General features: G+C 36.2%; 1 protein-coding gene across 1 annotated transcript; it reads right to left on the minus strand.

Annotated features, from left to right (window-relative positions):
• Nucleotides 1-733: 733 nt before the first annotated feature.
• Nucleotides 734-20,113, minus strand: LOC115442813. The gene is made up of 6 exons (XM_030167983.2): nt 19,782-20,113; nt 10,991-11,216; nt 6,638-6,871; nt 6,132-6,461; nt 4,979-5,110; nt 734-4,310 (listed from the first exon to the last, which is right to left on the minus strand). Exons 1-6 carry the CDS (start codon nt 19,884-19,886, stop codon nt 3,700-3,702), a joined length of 1,638 nt encoding a protein of 545 aa, XP_030023843.1. The 5' UTR covers nt 19,887-20,113; the 3' UTR covers nt 734-3,699.

A 20,113-nucleotide genomic window follows, 5' to 3' on the forward strand; every position in this document is an offset into this window, starting at 1 on the left:
AGTTCTCTATAGGAATTTCGAAGGTGTGTGAAGTCTACCAACCCGCACTAGGCCAGCGTGGTGGACTAAGGCCTAATCCCTCTCAGTAGTAGAGGAGGCCCGTGCTCAGCAGTGGGCAAGTATATAATACAGGGCTGATATTATTAGAGTGCAGTGGTGAAGGGTGCAAATCTCAGAAAGGGAACCCGATAAAATATATAGGCACTAATATGCATAAATGCGGTTTGCAAATCATTCTACTGATAATTAGATTTCACATAAGTTATGAACGTGAAGCCGCCAGGAATCAGCTTATACGGACCGTTCGCCACTGTTGGACTGCAGTGTGCTTTTTCCATACTTACAATTATTGAACCTATTAGTTAAAAAAAAATCGCTGTACTTTCCTGTGTTAATCATGTTTTGGTAAGGACATGAAGTATTTCTTTCCATCATTTGAAAGTAGATACGCAAAAGGACCCAGCTCACAAAATGACACTTGAAATTGTGAAGATTGTAGTTTAAATCGTATTTTTGCCCATTGATGTTCTAATATATTTTGTAAATAAAAAGTTCAAATTAACGTATTTTGACTAATGTCTTTACTAATGGAAAATATAGACCTCATAGACCTAATTTGGCGTACTCGGCTCATTAAGACCATACTGTGGGTTGGATCTTCTGTGTATCTACGTCCATTTCAATAACCCAACGTCACTTCCATTGCAAATTTAGAGACAAGAAAACCAAGTAATATATAATATTCACGAGTTTATTTATAAAAATACACCACAGGTATATATTGAGCTTAATAATTGAAAGTCCTGTATAATGATAGAACACATGTCAACAGTTTCCCAATCGAGATCAACGAGATAATATATCAGGGCATAAGACTAAATAACTACAGATCCGTGGCTCGAACGAGACCAAACAACCGAGCCGTCTGTGTACAACACTTCACATATCACACTCTTAATAAAATAATGACTTATTCCAAAATTGTTTTTGTGGAAATCATCAAAAACTAATTTCTGTTTGCGACCGTTTTTAAGTTATAAAATTTAACTTATGAAAGATAGGTCAAAAAAAAGGTTGCAAACAGAAAGTAGTTTTTTGACACACACCCACAAATTAACAATTTTGGAATAGGTTATTATTTTATTAAGAGTGCGATTAATATGTTGGTCTACTGTTCACCAATCTATAAAGATCTGAAACACTTAAAAATACTGGTGCATTTATTTTAACCCCGTTACATACTTATTTATCGCTATCTTCAATGATCCCGATCGATTTTTTCCATCTATCTGAAATATGAACCAATCAGAACAAAGAGTTTTTTCACATGCTTACAAATGCGTTATTTTGATTGGTTCATTCTCGGAATCGGATTGAAGATTGAGATTGGGATCGATTATTGAAAATTTTAAAAAGGTGCAGTATTCATCCGCTTATATAAAATTATATTGGACGTGATTATACGTCCTACAATCCAAATCTGCTGTAAGTGATCAGACCTTTATTCTTAACACATTCCAGTAACCAAATGTTGACACAAACGACTCGTCATACTTATAATTTATTATAGAAAATAGAATTTAAGCCTGCTCAACATGAATACAACATCAACATCTTAAAATAGATTTTGTGCGACAGTAAATCGTATAGTGACAGTTATTTAGTCTTACGTTGAGGATCGCTCAATTTATTTTCACAACATAAGGGCTGAGTGGATGGACATTTTGTCCGCCTTCGCTCGCCGGACAAGATTATCAATAAAAAAAATACCTAATCTAAAAACCATATTATATAAGAAATAAATTAAGTACCGAGCAGTCTACTTATTTTTTAACACGGGTGATGGTTATTTTTAATTGAAATAGGTCTGTATTGTACAATCATAGTTGATTGATTTCTTGAAAATGTTGAATAACAAAGATTTTAATGATTTAGGTTAGAAATTGGACTCTAAACACTCGGAGAATTTAAAGCTCTTACAGGCTCTAAATTTTTCACCAAAATGCAACAGGATATTGATTTAAACTGGTATTTCTGTCCGGCAACAACGGCCAAAACGTACGTCGTGTGCTCAGCGCCTAAAACCCAATAACAATTCAATGTAAAACTGACCCAACAAATCAAGCGACTGATACACAACATTCATAGAAGGTGTTATGGCACACTAAAGAATTTGAAACATCAAGAAATAGAAAAGCAATAACATTTTACGTCGATAAACCATGACGGTGCCTGCGTCTGACTTACGCAAGAAATATTTAACACAACAATATTGTAAATGGGATCAGTGCGGACGACCGTGGCTGAGAAAAATCTAATAAATTCGACCTTATCACCGTTTACATATGAATGATATTTTGTTGATAGGATATATTTTTTATCCGCCCGGATAGCGACCATCGTACACAATGTGTTAAAACCCGCCATAGTGGCCTACGTCTCGTTCCGGGATCAGCTTGTGTATATCCGGTTCCAAGCCGGCATAATTGTGTCGACTGTCGAGGTAATCATATCTCGTCAGTCGACATCTATTGGACTACTCCACTTACCATCAGGTGCAGTAGGATCATTTTGTCGTACTCGATCATACTACACAGTTTTAAACAAGCATGATTAATTCCCACAATCGATTTCTCACAGCTCGGCACGTCTGCACTGAGCCTACATTATTCGCAAATTACAAATCGTTTGACTGATGTGAATAAACCCTAACATTGCACAAACATTTGGTAAGGAAACACGTACACATTGCCGAAATAGAAAATGTACAAGATATTATAAAATCTATAACCGATTAACAGTAAAAGAGAATATAAAACTGGGCGATAAGCTAACATATACAAAACGACATATTTGTTTGCCCTAATATCACTCCATTATGTTTCATAACATCTTGAATACACATGCTATGATCTGTTTTCAACTACCATACTACATGGAAGAGTGCCGAGATTATACATTGTATACTTATTGTGGAATGTCTCAGTGATTTTTACAGAAAATAAAACATTTTAAATATCCAGGATGTCTGTCTTTGTGCCAAATTCCATCCAAATCCACTCAGCAATTGCAACATTAATTTACAATATTATCACAATGAATGAGTCGCTAACTCATAGTTTTTTCTATACCCAATTCTACTATTTTTAATATGGACTTCAAATTTCTGAGATTTCCATCAATCATTAAAATAAAATACTTTTTTTTTCATATGTCAGTTAACAAGTATGTCATATAGCATGTGTATTCTCCAAGTTAGTAACAAAACAACGACTCTCACACACTAAACACGGTAAAACTAAATATATCATTGCCCAACCATCGATCAAGAATGGGGGTGGGCAGAACGCATAGATTACCTCCGAATAGATGTCGCTTCAAAACTACGCGCGCACAACACTAAATGCAGACCAAAATAATGGCAGAACCGCGCTATAGCCAATTTCGACCGAGGTGGTACCACTCCAAAACCGACGAATAACTGTTCGGGTGTTTTCGATCAGTGATACAGCCACAATCCTGATGATCCTTAGCTTTCCTCAAGGATATCCGGTATATTCACAGGCAAACTTACCATCAATAGATCGGGTTCTACAAAAAATGCAATTCACATCCCAGACAAAGCCGAGTTTATTCCGGACCCCAAAACCTATTAGAGGTAACCTATAATATCAGTATTGACTGATTCGATCAAAAAAATTACAATAAAATTTTCCTGTCAAACGCATTCTTCTCACATTTCACCATAACCTCATCTGCATTCACGTTCAGCAGTTTCTTGGCCCGCGTTAAATCTTCTAGAAAGCTCCTTCCCCTTTCTGTGCGCATTATCTGCCTTTTAGGCAACAGATTCTTGGACAAATACGCTATGAGCTTATGCCAGTCCTTTATGAGGAAGAATAGTTTATCGTGACGCGTTTCGACGGGTATCTGTCCGTTGGAATACTCGAAGAATACGTTCAGCACGTCCTTAGGGCATTTCGCTACCCGGTTGGCCTTGACGAACGACAGCAATAGTACATCGACATTTCTATGCGGGCTTATAATCGGTTTGTCATAGATGTTGTTGTAAAGATTAGTTTCTTCCGCGGGGCCCACGATGTACATTATGTGTGACGCGATCCTGAACGCCTCCTCTGCCCAGATGTAGGGGTCGCCGTGGGAGGTGTTCGATATGTCGCCGTCGTACATGATGTCGATGCCGTACTCGTAGTGGAGGTAGCTGACGAATGACGCGACGCACTCTGCGTGCAGTCTGTTCGTTGGCGAGTATATCACCAGCACTTTTGGTGGAGTTGGTATCTCGTTACCTGAAAGGAAATATATATCAATTTTGTATAGTGAAATCGCTATCGACTTATTTTGTTAATAATTATGACTGAGTTTTTTTCATTTTAAATATAACTCAGACGCAGCTCGGAGTCAGGAAGTTGGGGGTGTGCTACCCCCTTGCCTAGAAAAACACGTAAAACCGTTGATCCTGCGCCTGATCTGGCCATGTGGGATTGCTGCCTCACCGGACTATGGGAAAACAGGAACAATGAGTGCACCTGTGTATTACTTACACACTTGTGCATTATATCTCCTGCGTATCTAATTGATCTCCGTTAATATTAGCCGCCATGGCCGAAATTTGAGAAGGAAGGAATCAATATTTTGTCTACAGCATAAATGGGTCACTGACCATTGACTCCATTTAATTTGTTAAATTACCGGGGGGCCAAAACATTCCGATCCTTTCCCAAATCTTCTATTATTTATAGGCAATATATCCATCAAGATTGCACTGAGCTGCTGTCAGATTTTTTTTATATTTTCCTGCAGTCACCGCCGGGACATTCTTGCGAATGGGACACTAAAATCCTCCGACTTGACAGCAGGGTTACATGGCACAAAAGAGATGAAGGAAGGAAAAGAAGGGAATGGGATTATGTAGAAGAATTTAGGGGGGAGGAAGCTATAAGTTATGAACACTCACTGTGAGCCAGTCGGTAGTCCTTGCAGCAGTAGCGCCTGAACACGCGCAGCACGATGTAGTACGCGAACAGCGCGGCCACTATCAGGGCAGTGATGCTCGCGATGCAGATGTTCAGGGACTGGACCTCGATGACTGGAAATTAAATATTTTTTTTTTTATTATAAGAGCATGGCAAAGTCTCTCCATTGCTTCTGATGGTAAGTGGAAAGGGTCAAATGTACAGTCGACACAATTATGCCGGCCTATTGGAACTGGATGTACACAGGCTGATCCCGGAATGCGACAAGCTTACTTATTTATTTATTTGTTTTAGGAAGGCTTACAGACTAATAAAATTAAGTTAAGTTACATCAATGTATAATCAAATTGCTAATAACTAGCCTCCACATTTGAGTATACAAATATCGATATTAAAAAAAAAAAAACAAAAAAAATAAATAAATAAAACTAACAGTATATAGTCCTATAAGAAGTATGGTATTACAGATATGAATATAATGTTGATAAGAATCATTATCAAAATATAATTTGGCTAAAAGCCGCTTCACTGTACTTGGTGTCAACACCTTGTGTACGGTAGTCGCTACCCGGACGGATATAAAATTATATCCTACTACCAGTAGACTTAATTTTATACGGGCATTGAAGATAGACTCCAGCACCTGATCGTAAACAGGCCCAGCAACTCATTGCAGGAACCATTATTGGACTCCAATCCAGATAGGAGATTCGACTGACAAGGGTGCAGTCACTGCTTACAGTAAAAACCTTGTTTTGCATAAGACCAAGGAAACACCATGAAGGAAATAAATTCCATTGTAACATGTGTGCGTGGTAAATATTATCTCTAAAAATGCATTGTACTAGCAGTAGGCATTTCTAGGTGGTATCAATGAACTTTTAGAATAAGCTATACATATTATAAAACACAGTCCCCTTTTCTGTCTGTATGTCCCTCATCGATTTTCTTAAAATCTACTGAACAAATTTTTATGAAATTTGGTATGGAGATAGTTTAAGACCCTGAGAAGGTTAAATATTATAGGCTGATTTCTATCCCGGGAAAATTAAAACATTTTAACGCGGGCGATGCCGCGAGCAAAAGCTAGTAATATAAAATAACCATTGTATGTAATATAACCGAAATACTCACAAGAAATGACAATCTTCGGACTCTCTACAGTCTTGCAACCGACGCCATTCACGCACTTCTTGTGTTGGGGGGTGACAGTGAAGTAAAACTTGCCGTTACTGCCCACATAGCTATAGTCATAAGACACCTCATCCGTTTTGTTATTCAACTCCACCCACTTGGACTTCAATTCGCACGGTCCGTTCTTATCGCAGTCCTTCTTCATTACTTTTACATGGTAGCCGGTGATCTTCAGATGTTCCGGCGGCGGCATTATGTGCAGGCGCATCTTTGTAGGGAATATTTCAATGTAGACGAACGGTTTCCATTCTTTTTCGGAGACCGAATGACCTGAAAATTTAAGATTAATTCGTTTATTGATACAGGGCGAGTTTATGAGCTGAAGTCCATGAGAGTCTGAGTTGAATGCTGTGTGTATTCTAACACGATTTTTCCATAGAATATTCCAGAGATATGACACAAGACAAGCCGTAATATATAATCCAAATTCTATAAAAAGCACTCACTGAGCATCTCAGCGGAGGGCACGTTGAAGTAGTACTGGCCGCGGTACACGCCCCAAGTGTTGTTCGCCTCGAAGTCCAGTATGTAGCTCTGGTCCTCGTGCAGGTTGCTTATCGGCCAGTAGCAGTCGTAGTACAGCACGGAGCGGTCGTCGACAGTCACGTCCTTCGATATAAGGATATTGCGACAGTGGTTGCGCGCCTCCCTGAACTTGTCTTGGAAACGGAAACGCATTGCTGGAATGAAAAATATATATATTTAATATTATACAGATACTTGGTTATAATCACTAATAAAATATATTGCATCTACAAGTAACGGGGGCAGGAGACATATATGCATATATGCCCCACCACACACACACGCACACGCACACACACGCACGCACCCACCCACGCACGCACGCACGCACGCACACACACACATACTAGAAAAGAAAAAAGGATTTTATTGCCCCATTACCACAATGACTGTGGTGTGAACACAAGAATTCATCAACAGCTATCTCAATGCAACAAGATACCCCGAGGCCGTCCCGTACGCGCCGAAGAAAGCCACCGCGGGTTTTGGTTGGTATACCGGTGCTATACAGAGTTTAGGTCGGTCCAATGATCGCTCGGATGATGCTATACTCCCAAGTCGACATTGGGCCGCAAGACCGGAGAAAGCAACATAACCGTTCCACTCACGCCTCAATTGACAGTAGCGATAACGCGTTTTTCCCCCCGAAAAAATGTTAAGAATTCATCAACATAGTTATCTAAAAAAATGTGGTTCGAACTATTTATTACTTGTATTATTAACCCCGAGACGCCACTGATATGAAACTTGGACAAACACCAAATCTCGTGAGTCACGATTCTGATTTCTTATTAACTAGATCATTATCACAACCAATACAATTTTGTTGTAATAAATTACAAATACTGGTGAGTGAATAACTAGGGTTGCCAACCGTACTATAATGTATCGTATTGTAGTATATTTTAGGTCTGCATACTATATACTGTTGAAGAAATATATAGTACACACAAATACTATATTTTCAACAACTAACAAACAAAATCTTCAGTAGCTACAAATTTAAGTGTCATGTTAAGCGCGAGTTAATGTCAAAGGTGTATTATAATGTAAAGGATTACCTCGATGATCAGACGGTTTGGAAAAACAGTCCTGCACACCCTGTCCAACCCTATGTTAACGCCAATATAAGAAATTAACTACATAAACGTCTCATGTGTACGTTTCTACAATTTTGACATTATACTGGATAACAGTTTTAAATTTCATTTCCGTGACATATTTTATTTTATATTGACTCATTCAATTATCAATGTATAATAGACGACCGACCGATCATTTTGTTGCACCAGCCTTAAAATTTATAATCCAAATTATATTGACCGAGATCTATGACAAAATATGAAATGAAAATATTATGTTTGTAAATGTAGGCGTATGCACGCTGTACACTGACTGTTTCATAGTTTTTTATATTTTTTTTAGTATTATTGTTATTTTTTTCGTTAATTTTTAGTTATTGCTAAATACTTTTATGTGGATTTTCTCCGCACTTATACGGTGATAGCCCAGTTGGGTGTGGAACGAACTGCCAAGACGAATGTCCGCAGGTTCAAATCCCAACGGCACACACCTCTGACTTTTCTAAAAATCACGTGTGTATTCTTTGTGAATTTATCGTTCGCTTTAACGGTGAAGGAAAACATCGTGAGGAAACCTGCACACCTGAGAAGTTCTCTATAGGAATTTCGAAGATGTGTGAAGTCTACCAATCCGCACTAGGCCAGCGTGGTGGACTAAGGCCTAATCCCTCTCAGTAGTAGAGGAGGCCCGTGCTCAGCAGTGGGCAAGTATATAATACAGGGCTGATATTATTATTATTATTATACGGTGATGTGCGTGTATTAGCTTATATAATTAATCAGACTTCGTATAGAAAAGACTTATTAAAAAAAAAAATATTTAATAACAATATTATAAAAGAATGGACGATTGATGACAAAAAATAAAGCTATACATCATTTTATTTCGTCTTCCCTGCCAGCCCGACCTGGCTTCTTTGTTTACTAAGTATATTTTTTATTTATTTTATTTTTAATATAAATTGTCTGTTTATATAAGCTAATCTAATTAAGTAATAATTAAATATTCTCATGTACCTTGACTTATCTTAAGTGCAACTATGTTCGCCTACGTGATGAATAAAGCATTTTTATTTATTATTTTTTTTTATTTTTATTAAAATATATGAATCCTTCTTTTCATTAACTTTTTGTGATTGGACAGCGTGTATACGAATTTTTATAGAAATAAATCAGTAACAAATATATTTTGTTTTTGCTTTTCCGTAAAATAATATAATTTTATGAAATGTGCTACATTTTATAGTTTATTTTGAAAAATACTATGTTTCCTCCAAAAACTGTAGGCAACCCTACGGATAAATGACAAAAATATTTTGCACTTGTTTTATAATTGTAAACGTTTTATTGTTTTTTTATAGTTTTTAATGCATCGTGTAATAAATGACAAATATATTTTGCACCCGTTTTATAATTGTAAACGTTTTATTGTTTTTTTATAGTTTTTTAACGCATCGTGTAGAAAGTTTTCCGTTTTGTATGTAGTTTAGCAACCAGATCATGATCGACCAAGTCGTAGAATAATATTGCTATTTTATCTCGTGAAAGGACATCCGCGTGGACGAACCGAATAAATAATTAGAAAACATAAACAATCAATGTTTATTGGCGACCGCTTAAAATCTGGCTTCCGTACCATAGCACTATACTGGCGATAGGTCTCTCATATGAGTCGACTAGTTTCAAAACAGCATTCTGTAAAATTTGTGACGATAGCCTAGTTAAAGTGACAATAGCCTAGTTGGGTGAGGAACGGACTGCCAAGACGAATGTCCGCAGGTTCAAATCCCAAGGGGGCACACACCTCTGACTTTTCTAAAATCATGTGTGTATTCTTTGTGAATTTATTGTTCGCTTTAACGGTGAAGGAAAACATCGGGAGGAAACCTGCATATCTGAGAAGTTCTCTATAGGAATTTCGAAGGTGTGTGAAGTCTACCAATCCGCACAAGGCCACCGTGGTGGACTAAGGCCTAATCCCTCTCAGTAGTAGAGGAGGCCCGTGCTCAGCAGTGAGCAAGTAGTAAATACAGGGCTGATATTATTATTATTATTCTGTAAAATTTGGTATGAAGGTAGACAATCTGTAAAATTAAAACTGATTTTATGACTCTTGCAGAATAAATGATGCTAAAATAGGGTTTACTAGATCTATTACTTATCTAAGATGCCATATAAATTAGTTTTTTTAAACACAAGAATAATACAAAGAAAATAGGATTTTATTTATTTACCAAATTGTTTTAAGTCATATTGCCGGTTTTGAAACTAGTCGCCTCATACGTGAGAGTCCACGCATTGTCTATTTCGGCCGCCAAGCAGCAGTGTGTAGTCACTGTTGTGTTCCGGTTTGAAGAACTTTATAGCCAGTGTAACTACTGGACATAATGAGACTTAACATCTCATGTCTCAAGATGGCGAGCGCAGTGGAATACCAAACAATACTTTGTATTTCAAGGTGTTGGATGGTGTTTCTACTGTTTATGGGCGGTCGTATCGCTTGCCATCAGGCGAACGGCAAGCTCGTGTCGTCATTTAAGTAGCAATAAAAAAAACAAATGTTGCAGTATAGTATATGTTGAAGTAAAGTTTCGTTTATGTAATATTTTTATGAAGATTTGAACAGCGCTGTAACAGCATGAACTTCGAATAATTAATCGTGTAGCTACAGAACAGTGTGTGTCAAAACGTACGTCAATCGGCAGCACGTATCTCTTCTTTGACGTACAGTATCGTCTAAAGACTGGAGAAGTATTTAAACGTAAAATTATTCGATAAAAATATTTAGCGCAATTATCTATTATTACTAGGGGTCCACGGAACCCCTCTACTATAATATATTAATAATAATATCAGCCCTGTATTGTATACTTGCCCACTGCTGAGCACGGGCCTCCTCTACTACTGAGAGGGATTAGGCCTTAGTCCACCACGCTGGCCTAGTGCGGATTGGTAGACTTCACACACCTTCGAAATTCCTGTAGAGAACTTCTCAGATGTGCAGGTTTCCTCACGATGTTTTCCTTCACCGTTAACGATAAATTCACAAAGAATACACACATGATTTTAGAAAAGTCAGAGGTGTGTGCCCTTGTGATTTGAACCTGCGGACATTCGTCTTGGCAGTCCGTTCCACAGCCAACTAGGCTATCGCCGCTTACTAGGCTATGTACTATAATAAAAAATACTTACTCGTCCACTTAATATTACTGAATGTGATATTAAGCACAGTTCTGTTGATAGCGATCTTGGTGATGTCATGCGCTTGTGTGATGACGTGAGGCTTCAATGTGACACCGCCGATGTGCGCGTTCGACACCGGCGGGCCGAACTTCATCGAGCTGCACTCCGGACTGTTAGTCGGGAACACCTCCATCTGGCACAGGTCATGTTCCGTGCGCCCCTGGTCGCCGAGGATCTGAAAAAGAATATTTGAAGTTAGGATTAATAGTTATATAGCGCGCGCGTTGCGACACCACTGTAAGGTCTCAGGTTCGAATACCGTGTCGAGAAAAGTGATATTAGATTTTCCTGCTCAGTATCAAGAACGAAACTGGAATTTGTGCCCTATATCCAGCCACCTATTAAGTATATCAAAGGTCACACACAGACAAATAGTAGTTATCTTCGCTGGACCTTTACCTTGATGGTGTGATGTGTATACACACATACGCATAATATATGTATAGTAAGTGTATACACACACATGTATACACTATCTATAGATGTATTATGGAAGTTTCCTATAAACGATGTAACACGCTACCGGCTCCCTCAGGGCAAATCTTGTCTCTCGGTCTCCACACCGAATGCTAGCCAGTCGCCAATGCACGGGGTAACATTCGCCACGGCCCTAGGCACACAGTTCAGCGTTAACACCTCATGGTTGTAGCTGCACATTGAGACCTATGGGGGTTGGGAAGATTTCCAGGCCGTCTCCACTTTGCCCATCTTTAAAAAGGTTCCTTTTCCTTCCCCACACTTCCCTTCCGCAGATATCCCCTCACAATTTTCCTCCAGGGCCCTACATGATTATTATTTACTTAATACTGATGGTGGTGTATAAACGAGGCTGGTGTTCAAGATCTTGCTGGCGGTAGGATATATTTTATATCCGCAGGGATAGCGACCACCGTGTACAAGGTGTTAAAACCCGCCATAGTGGCCCACGGGCATCGCATTCCGAAATCAGCCTGTGTATATCCGGTTCCAACAGACCGGCATAATTGTGTCGACTACAGAGGGGTAATTATCTCTCGTCAGTCGACATTCTATTAAAGCCCACTAGCCATGAGGTGCAGCGGGGTCACTTTGCGGAGCGCGTGTAAAATAATGAATAAATAAAAAGAAAATCACGTCGAATTGATAACCTCCTCCTTTTTTTGAAGTCGTTTAAAAATAGGAACGTAGAGGTATCATCTTAATCCTTTACCTTAATTTTTACTAATGCAAAGGTTTAAGGTTATCTTCTCGAGCTAATCTCGGTATATTGATCGCACGCCCTGACATACTCAGGGAAAAGGTGTCTTAGATTCCCCATTATAAAAAATGGAATCTCTTAGAACTTCTCCGACTATTATTATATGGACGGATCCTTGTTTCTGGATCTGTTTAAGTCTGAATCCAATTGTGTTTTCTACAAATAGGTATATAAATCCAAAAGTTTGTAAAGATGTTCGTTTGAAGTAAACGCTGTATCCGCTGAACGGATTTTGATGAAATTCGTCGTACAAATAGACCATATCCTGGATTGACGTACAAGCTATACCATCCCGGTCAAGTTCAGAAGGATAGATATCTAACGTCACATATAGGCGTAGGCATTTATTACGTTGCAGTAACTGAGACAAATAAGAAAACAACAATAGAATAATAATATGTGACTAATTGAATCTATTTACATATGTAATAATAATTCCTCATAACAGCCGATAAGTATGTTAAGATTACTAAAGTTTAAATATGGTCATTTTCCTTATACTAAGCGAATATTAGAGCCAGAAGATTTTCTTTAGTCGTAGCTGCTTAAACGCTAGTAAACTGCGCAGTAAATGTGATGCGTTCGAAAACTTTTACATAATATAACGTTCAAATGCTGAAACTACGCAGAAAACATGCGCATATAAATATACCGTTTGCACATACCTTTATTTTCCAATTTTCTTTTTAAAATATCTATCTCAAGTAGTCCGTAGTAGTAGTCTAGTACTCAACTACATAGTTGTACAATGATAATTGTATTAAGTTATTAAATGAAACCGGATTGTAAATAATCGAAAAGTGTACCAAAATTAACATTAACAAAGTTTTTTTTAATTGTTGCTTTGGTGGCGTAGTATAATCGCATATACTTCTGTACTGAAGTCTCGGATTGGAATCCCAGGTCGCCAGTGCTTCGTCGTTACTCTTAGAGTTTTTCTCTTCTGTTAGATCTAAAATCTCAACTAGGAAAAGGTTCTTTATTTTTAATATCTATCACTATTGGTATACCTAAACTTAATTTTCTGTTAACAATATTTTCATTTACATAAATATTACTATCAAACTAACTTTTGCTCGGGGCTTCACTTGCTTAAGCTTGCAAGCTTCTCGGCACAAGCTAGCGAATACACATTACTTTATCCTGCACATTTTGTTACTCAGAAAATAAGTATGGCAATCATGGAATCTCATTGCAAATGCGTGACAACGCATTCCGGGTGCACCACACCTAATTTGCGCACTACAAAAAATACAATGGATTTATGTTGAACGTATGGATAAATTATAGCCTAGTTTGGAACGCAACGGTCTGTCGTGACAAAGGTACGCAGAGTCGAAACCCAAGGCACAAACCTGACTTGAAATTTAAATGTGGATTATCAATTATCGTTCGCTTCAACGGTGAGGGCAAACATCACGAGGAAACCTATATACCTAAGAATTCTCTACACGATTTTCAAAAGTAATATAAGTAACTAGAACTAGGGCCTAAACCCTGTCAATAAAGGCCCATGCTCAGCAGCGAGCAGTATCATACGATGCTGGATTATTATTATGTGACATATGGTTAATATAAACACATGCGCAGAACGAGGAAAATGATAAGTCTTCTTAATGATGCAAACACATCGGTTTACATTTCATTAAGTCCGAGTAATATATGCAAATGTAGGATTTTTAGCTCAATTGTTTTTTAAACAATGCGATTAGCATGTGGCTTCTTTGGTAGTATGCCAGGAAGTTTAACACCTGTTTTATGACTAACTATTAAATATAATTAATACAAGACCGAATTCACACTATACATTATGCTTTATTTGATTGTAATCAGTACAGAATAATAATTGAGTACTGTCTACATCTAAGTTTCTAATGTTAAAAAACGATTTATTAAAACATTGTGAATAAAATAACGTCTATGAATAAGGGGGTAACCTTATTCATAGACGTTATTTATCTAAGAACGGAGCATTGCTGTGATAACAAGTCTGTTTCTCAGCTTTGTTTATCTGACGGCTTGCTGTTTGTTGACCATTGTTTATCTGACAGCCAACTAGATTCAAGTTGTATCTCAATATTAGCCAAGCACAACGGCCCTATGTCTACGCACTGCGAAGGCTGCCATGTCGTCAACACTGAGAAACAGACTTGTTATCACAGCAATGTTCCGTCCTTACATAAATAACGTCTATGAATAAGGGCGTTAGTCTTTTTATTCTGAACTAGCTTTTGCCGGCGGCTCTGCTCAGTTCAGTAGTTTTATGAGATTATCCCCTACAAACATATCTTCTTTATAATATTAGTATAGAATATAAATAATCTTGGATATAATGTCCTTTAAATGACAATATTTTGCACACAATCAGTTACTTGATAACATACAGTTGTGGCTACCTTTATAGAGTGCTACAATAGACCTTTCACCTAATAATAAAAATAAATAACATCACGTAAGTATTTACATTCCTATTAATAAGTCTCTTTTTTTCGTTTTTATCTAAATAATATACATATATGCATATTATTTAGATAAAAAAATTACCTAGGCATATTTATACAATTGCAAATACACAGATACATAAGTTTATTTAATGTAGTAACATGAAGTAGATAATTATAATGCCTTTTATCACGCCAATCTTGACGTACTTTTTTTTTAATAATTACATTCATGATAGTAATATCCTATAATTGATGAAATATTTTTTCTAATATATTCTAAACAGTTTTTCTAATATATTCTTAACAGTTTTTTTATAAGTTGTTGGATTTCCGATTAAAATAAAATTCCTTTCCCAGAGGAGGTTGTCTTCATGCATGCGGGTAGTCGTAAAAATCTACTGGGTTACAGTTTTAAACAAATTAGGATTGAGTAAGATTGCTGTAAATTTTTATCAGCATAACAATATGATTAGTATTTCAGAGAAAGACCAAACAATTCCTTTATTGACATTATGAAGAACTCTCTCCTTTTTAAATAATCAAACACCAAGGGCATTCCAAAATTAACACCTCTATTTTGCCATGGTAATCGAGAAGGCATGGTAAGTAAGTAAGTCAAAGGCGACCAATCTTTTTAATTACTGATTTGGAATGTGCATTAAACACATTTTTTTCTACCCAGATTTCAAACATCTATGTAAATTAGAAATGCATTTTCTTGTTTGATGAACACATTAAGAACGATAAGATAATCTAGTTAATCATGTAATAAAGCAGAACAGCCTTTTCAGACTTACTGCTATATTGATAATCAAGGCAGTATTAATTACAATATATTTTTCAACAAAAACAAATATTGATGTAGCAATCCCATATTGGAAAGGGATAAAGGCAGGTAATAGATGCAATTCATTCAATTAGATCAGCAGTAGGCAACCTTTTGGTAGGCAAGTGCCACAAGGTGGTAAAATTAAATAAAGACATGCCGCATATAATATTATCCCGAGATGCTCAATGTACATACATATAATTGGTTGTATCAAATACTGTAACAAATCTTTGTTCTGAAATAAATACTGATTTACAGACTCACTTTGTTTGTAGTTTGTTCATTTGAAGGCAGAGCAGGTTACTCTTTATTTAAACATTTATAGATGTTAAGACTTATTTACAAAAAAATCATGGGCCGCAAGCAGAATTTTCGCGGACCGCATGTTGATGACCGCTGATTAGATGCCCAGGTCACCTTAAGCTCCTATGCTTTCTTAAAAAACTCTTAAACAGACATACAACTTATTTATAAATTAAATTTAAAAAAATATTCAATTATGCATGCATGGCAGTCTGACTAACATGGCTACGAGGCATGGACGATTTTAGTTGTCGAATTTGTATGTAACAATGCATTATCTTATCTGCAAAATAGTTGCTATAATAACATATGATGTCATGCATTCTATGAGAATTCCTTCCAGTCTAGACTAAAATGGACCCAAATGTTTATATTTTCCTTATTACACGAATACATATAATAACTTTTAATTAGCTTTACTTAAGTAATACAAAAAGTCGATTTAAGTCTGCGGAAACTGATATGAGGCTTTTACATTTGTTTTTTTGTTAGTGTTTGTTGGACACATGGGCTTACAAAACGCACTAATATGAACATGGTTTAGTCTAAAAATTCTGAATCTGTTCGAATTCTTTACCATGAAACTTCTCTCTACAATGCTCAGTAGTAAGGTTAACCTTAACACCAGGACATGAACAGCACACAAACATTTCTGCTTGGTGATAGGAATAGAATAAAAATTGCAGAATCATTTATCAACACATATCACATGTGAGAGACTCACTATCAGTGTACAATGACATTCCTTATAATATAATGATTAAATCCATATTTCAGATACAAGTAGAAATAAATCCCCAAATATCCTACATATAAATATAAATATCTATACTTATAATAAATCTGTAGAGAGGTCAATTCTGTACATGAAATATATTTCCAAAATAACTATCAGGGGGTGATTAGGGATCGATACTGATGCCAAAAATGCAATTAGTAAAATTTTTGTCTGTCTGTCTGTCTGTCTGTCTGTCTGTCTGTATAACCGTTATAGAAACAAAAACTACTCGACGGATTTTAACGAAACTTGGTACAATTATTTGTCATACTCCTGTGCTGGTTATAGTATACTTTTCATCACGCTACAATTAATAGGAGCAGAGCAGTGAAGGGAAATGTTGGGAAAACGGGAGAAGTTACTCCATTTTTTAAGCTTCCGTCGCGTGTGCAACCTTAATGGTTAAAGCTACACAGAAATCATGTATGACGGAAATGTTCTCCTTAAAATTATGTAAAAAATATCCCACGACAGCATATGTCTATCTTTTATGGTTGACTCACAATGACACGTGTAACTCCCGATAGCTTAGCAGTTCGAAGCTTTCTCATTATATTTGTTTACTAATCTTAAGAACTATCGGTCCAAACTGAAAAATTCTTTTTGCGTTGGATAGCCCTTTATTCGTGGATTGCTATAGGCTATATATCATCACGCTATACCCAATAGGAGCGGAGCAGCAATGGCTAATCTCTGGAACTACCGGTCCAAACTGAAAAATTCTTTTTGCGTTGGATAGCTCTTTATTTGTGGGGCTCTATAGGCTGTATATCATCACGCTATGACCAATAGGAGCGGAGCAGTAATGAAACATGTTGCAAATACGGGGACAATTTATTAGTTTTGAGAGCTTCCGTTGCCTGCGCTGCGTAAACGGTTAAAGTTATGCCGTCATACAATGATGTATGACGGGATTATTCCTCTTAAAAAGTTCTAAAAAAATATATTATAAAACAAAGTCCCCCGCTGCATCCGTTTGCCTGAACGTCTTAAACTCAAAAACTACCCAACGTATTAAGATAAAATTTGGTATGGAGACAGTTTGAAACCGTGGGAAGAACATAGGCTCCCGGGAAACTACTACTTTTATAATGGAAAACTTTAGCCTGAAAAACTTTATAACACGGGCGGAGCCGCGAGCAACAGCTAGTTTGATAATATATGTTTTATATTCAAATTCAAATATAATTTATTGTGGTACACAGGTGGTATTTTGGTCTTACATATATATTTACAGTACAAGCATGCCACACTCAACGGTCTGATCTACTATGGACTAAGTGCGGAAAAAGGAGCCTCTCAACATAGAGCATAGAACATAGTACAGTATGCCACAACACCACATAAAATATCCCATCAAATGGATACAGATGAGATGTCTTACCTTTTTTTTTATCATCTTTATTATACATGTTATACTGATGTTGTTCCAATAATAAAATCTTTCTTTCTATAAAAATACACAAACTTTTAAATGGTTTTAATCTTATAAAATATTGATGCTTTTATTGTGGAAAAAAGTCAAAGACCACAGCACAAGTTAATTATTCTGTTGACAATTTATTAGACCGTAAACAAAGCATATGAGGAAACAAACTACTAAACCCTACTTTTAACTTATAAACAAATTCCTCAATAGTAAATAATTGTACTATAATAAACCAAATAATATATATTAATATACATTTAAATTTCTTAAAATCATAATTTAGCCGACCATAGTGGAGTGGAAAAAGCCTAATTAGGAATGATATGGACAGCCAAAATAAGTATTCCTTCAAAATTGCATGAATATTATTTGTAATTATTGCTAAATAAACCTAAAGGAAAATCTACATATTAAAATTCAGAATTCTACTTAAAAATTCCAAAAGCATGTAGTGTGGCAACTCGCACTAGGCTAGCTACAAGACCTAAACTCTCTCAGTTAAATAGGGGAATCTTATTTCTAGCAGTTGGACTACACATAATGCATCCTTGGTAATATAGTTATTACATAGAGTACCCATACATTTCTGGAGCATTGGTTTGTTTCAAAATTATCAATACACAAAATACAAAATAAATCCACACATTTAAATCTGAAATAAAATTGAAACAACATCAAAGTAACAAGTACACATATTGAACCAACTATAAGTAATCAAAAGCTAATAGAAATAATTATTATGAAATGTATATCAATATTCATATTGAAGCTAGGTGTTGCTCCCTACTTTGCAGTCTAAAACAATAACCACCCATAGTGTCATCTGTATGACGCCAGCATCATCTGTTTAAAGAATATGATAAATAATCTCATAATTTCTTATGGTAGCAAATTACTGGAATAAAAATTAGCCTAGATGGTAATCCAGGACATGATCCATATGTGTGCCGAATTTCATCCAAATCTGTTCAGTTGTTTCTGCATTTACTTCTAACAAACATCCAAACATTTTCATAAACTTTTACATTATATTAGGTGAACTAGATAGAATTATATTGAAAAATATGTCAGATTTTTTTTAATAAAATTAACATAGAATATTATATTTTTTGTAATTAATGTGGAAAATAGATGGGATATGGTGACAAATCTTGTACTTCCTAAAGGATTTATGACATCTATATATGGCATAATTTGTCCATACTTTGGCAATGTGAAACACAATCTAACAATTCTAGCATTCTTTTGCTACAACATGTTGTAATGTTGGTTCTATGTAATAAGAATATAATTACAGACGAAAATTGGCGTGATGTTAACATATAGCATCAACAAGTGATGTCTCCATATTTAACATAGCTTCAATTTTCATATTAAATATTAGGATAACTTTTATTTTATTAGATATTTGCATTATAGTTGTAGTAATGTTTAATTGATAAGTAAATTTGCCAAAAGTTAGGAATAATTGGAAGTTATTACATTACTATATGCATCACACCATTCAATGACCTTGGAATGTTGCACACTCAGAGGAGCTAAATCAATACTTCAAAGGGTTGCTTTGGTGGTTTATTTATATACGCTAGGGTTGTAGGCATAGCCTGGGTCAATGTCACGGGACGTAGGGAAAATATCCGAGCAGCACATAATCAAATGTAAAAATCAATAAAACACTTCACTGTAAACTATGTATAGAAATTAAAATATTGAAATATACCTGAGTAGTGCAGCTCTTCAGACTGCTCTCAGTCGAGTTTCCACATAAACTATCTCCAGAGGCATAATGCAGCAATATTGTTAAAACACAAGATATGAGCAACATATTATCGAAAATATTCGCCGATGTTATAGGCGCACGCGACAATATTTACATGGATAGTCACAAATACATCACTCCACACATACTATAATTTCACAGTGATATCCAAATAATAAAATGAAAAAAAAAATACGTAAACTTGTTTACAGCGACAAACGAGGCAAATTACGTATATCGCGTTCCGAACCACAGACAACTAAGAAGAAAGTATCCCGAAATCCGAATGATTC

Source organism: Manduca sexta, chromosome 14 (assembly GCF_014839805.1).
Source record: "Manduca sexta isolate Smith_Timp_Sample1 chromosome 14, JHU_Msex_v1.0, whole genome shotgun sequence".
NCBI classification, from domain to species: domain Eukaryota; kingdom Metazoa; phylum Arthropoda; class Insecta; order Lepidoptera; family Sphingidae; genus Manduca; species Manduca sexta.

What these genes read in the sequence shown, in the direction of transcription:
- LOC115442813 (XM_030167983.2), bottom strand. Translation starts at nt 19,886, where the DNA reads ATGTTGCTCATATCTTGTGTTTTAACAATATTGCTGCATTATGCCTCT. An exon ending in TGAAGAGCTGCACTACTCAG is followed by an intron (nt 11,217 to 19,781) that starts GTATATTTCAAT and finishes ATTCTTTTTCAG; the next exon opens with ATCCTCGGCGACCAGGGGCG. An exon ending in CAGTAATATTAAGTGGACGA is followed by an intron (nt 6,872 to 10,990) that starts GTAAGTATTTTT and finishes TTTTCATTCCAG; the next exon opens with CAATGCGTTTCCGTTTCCAA.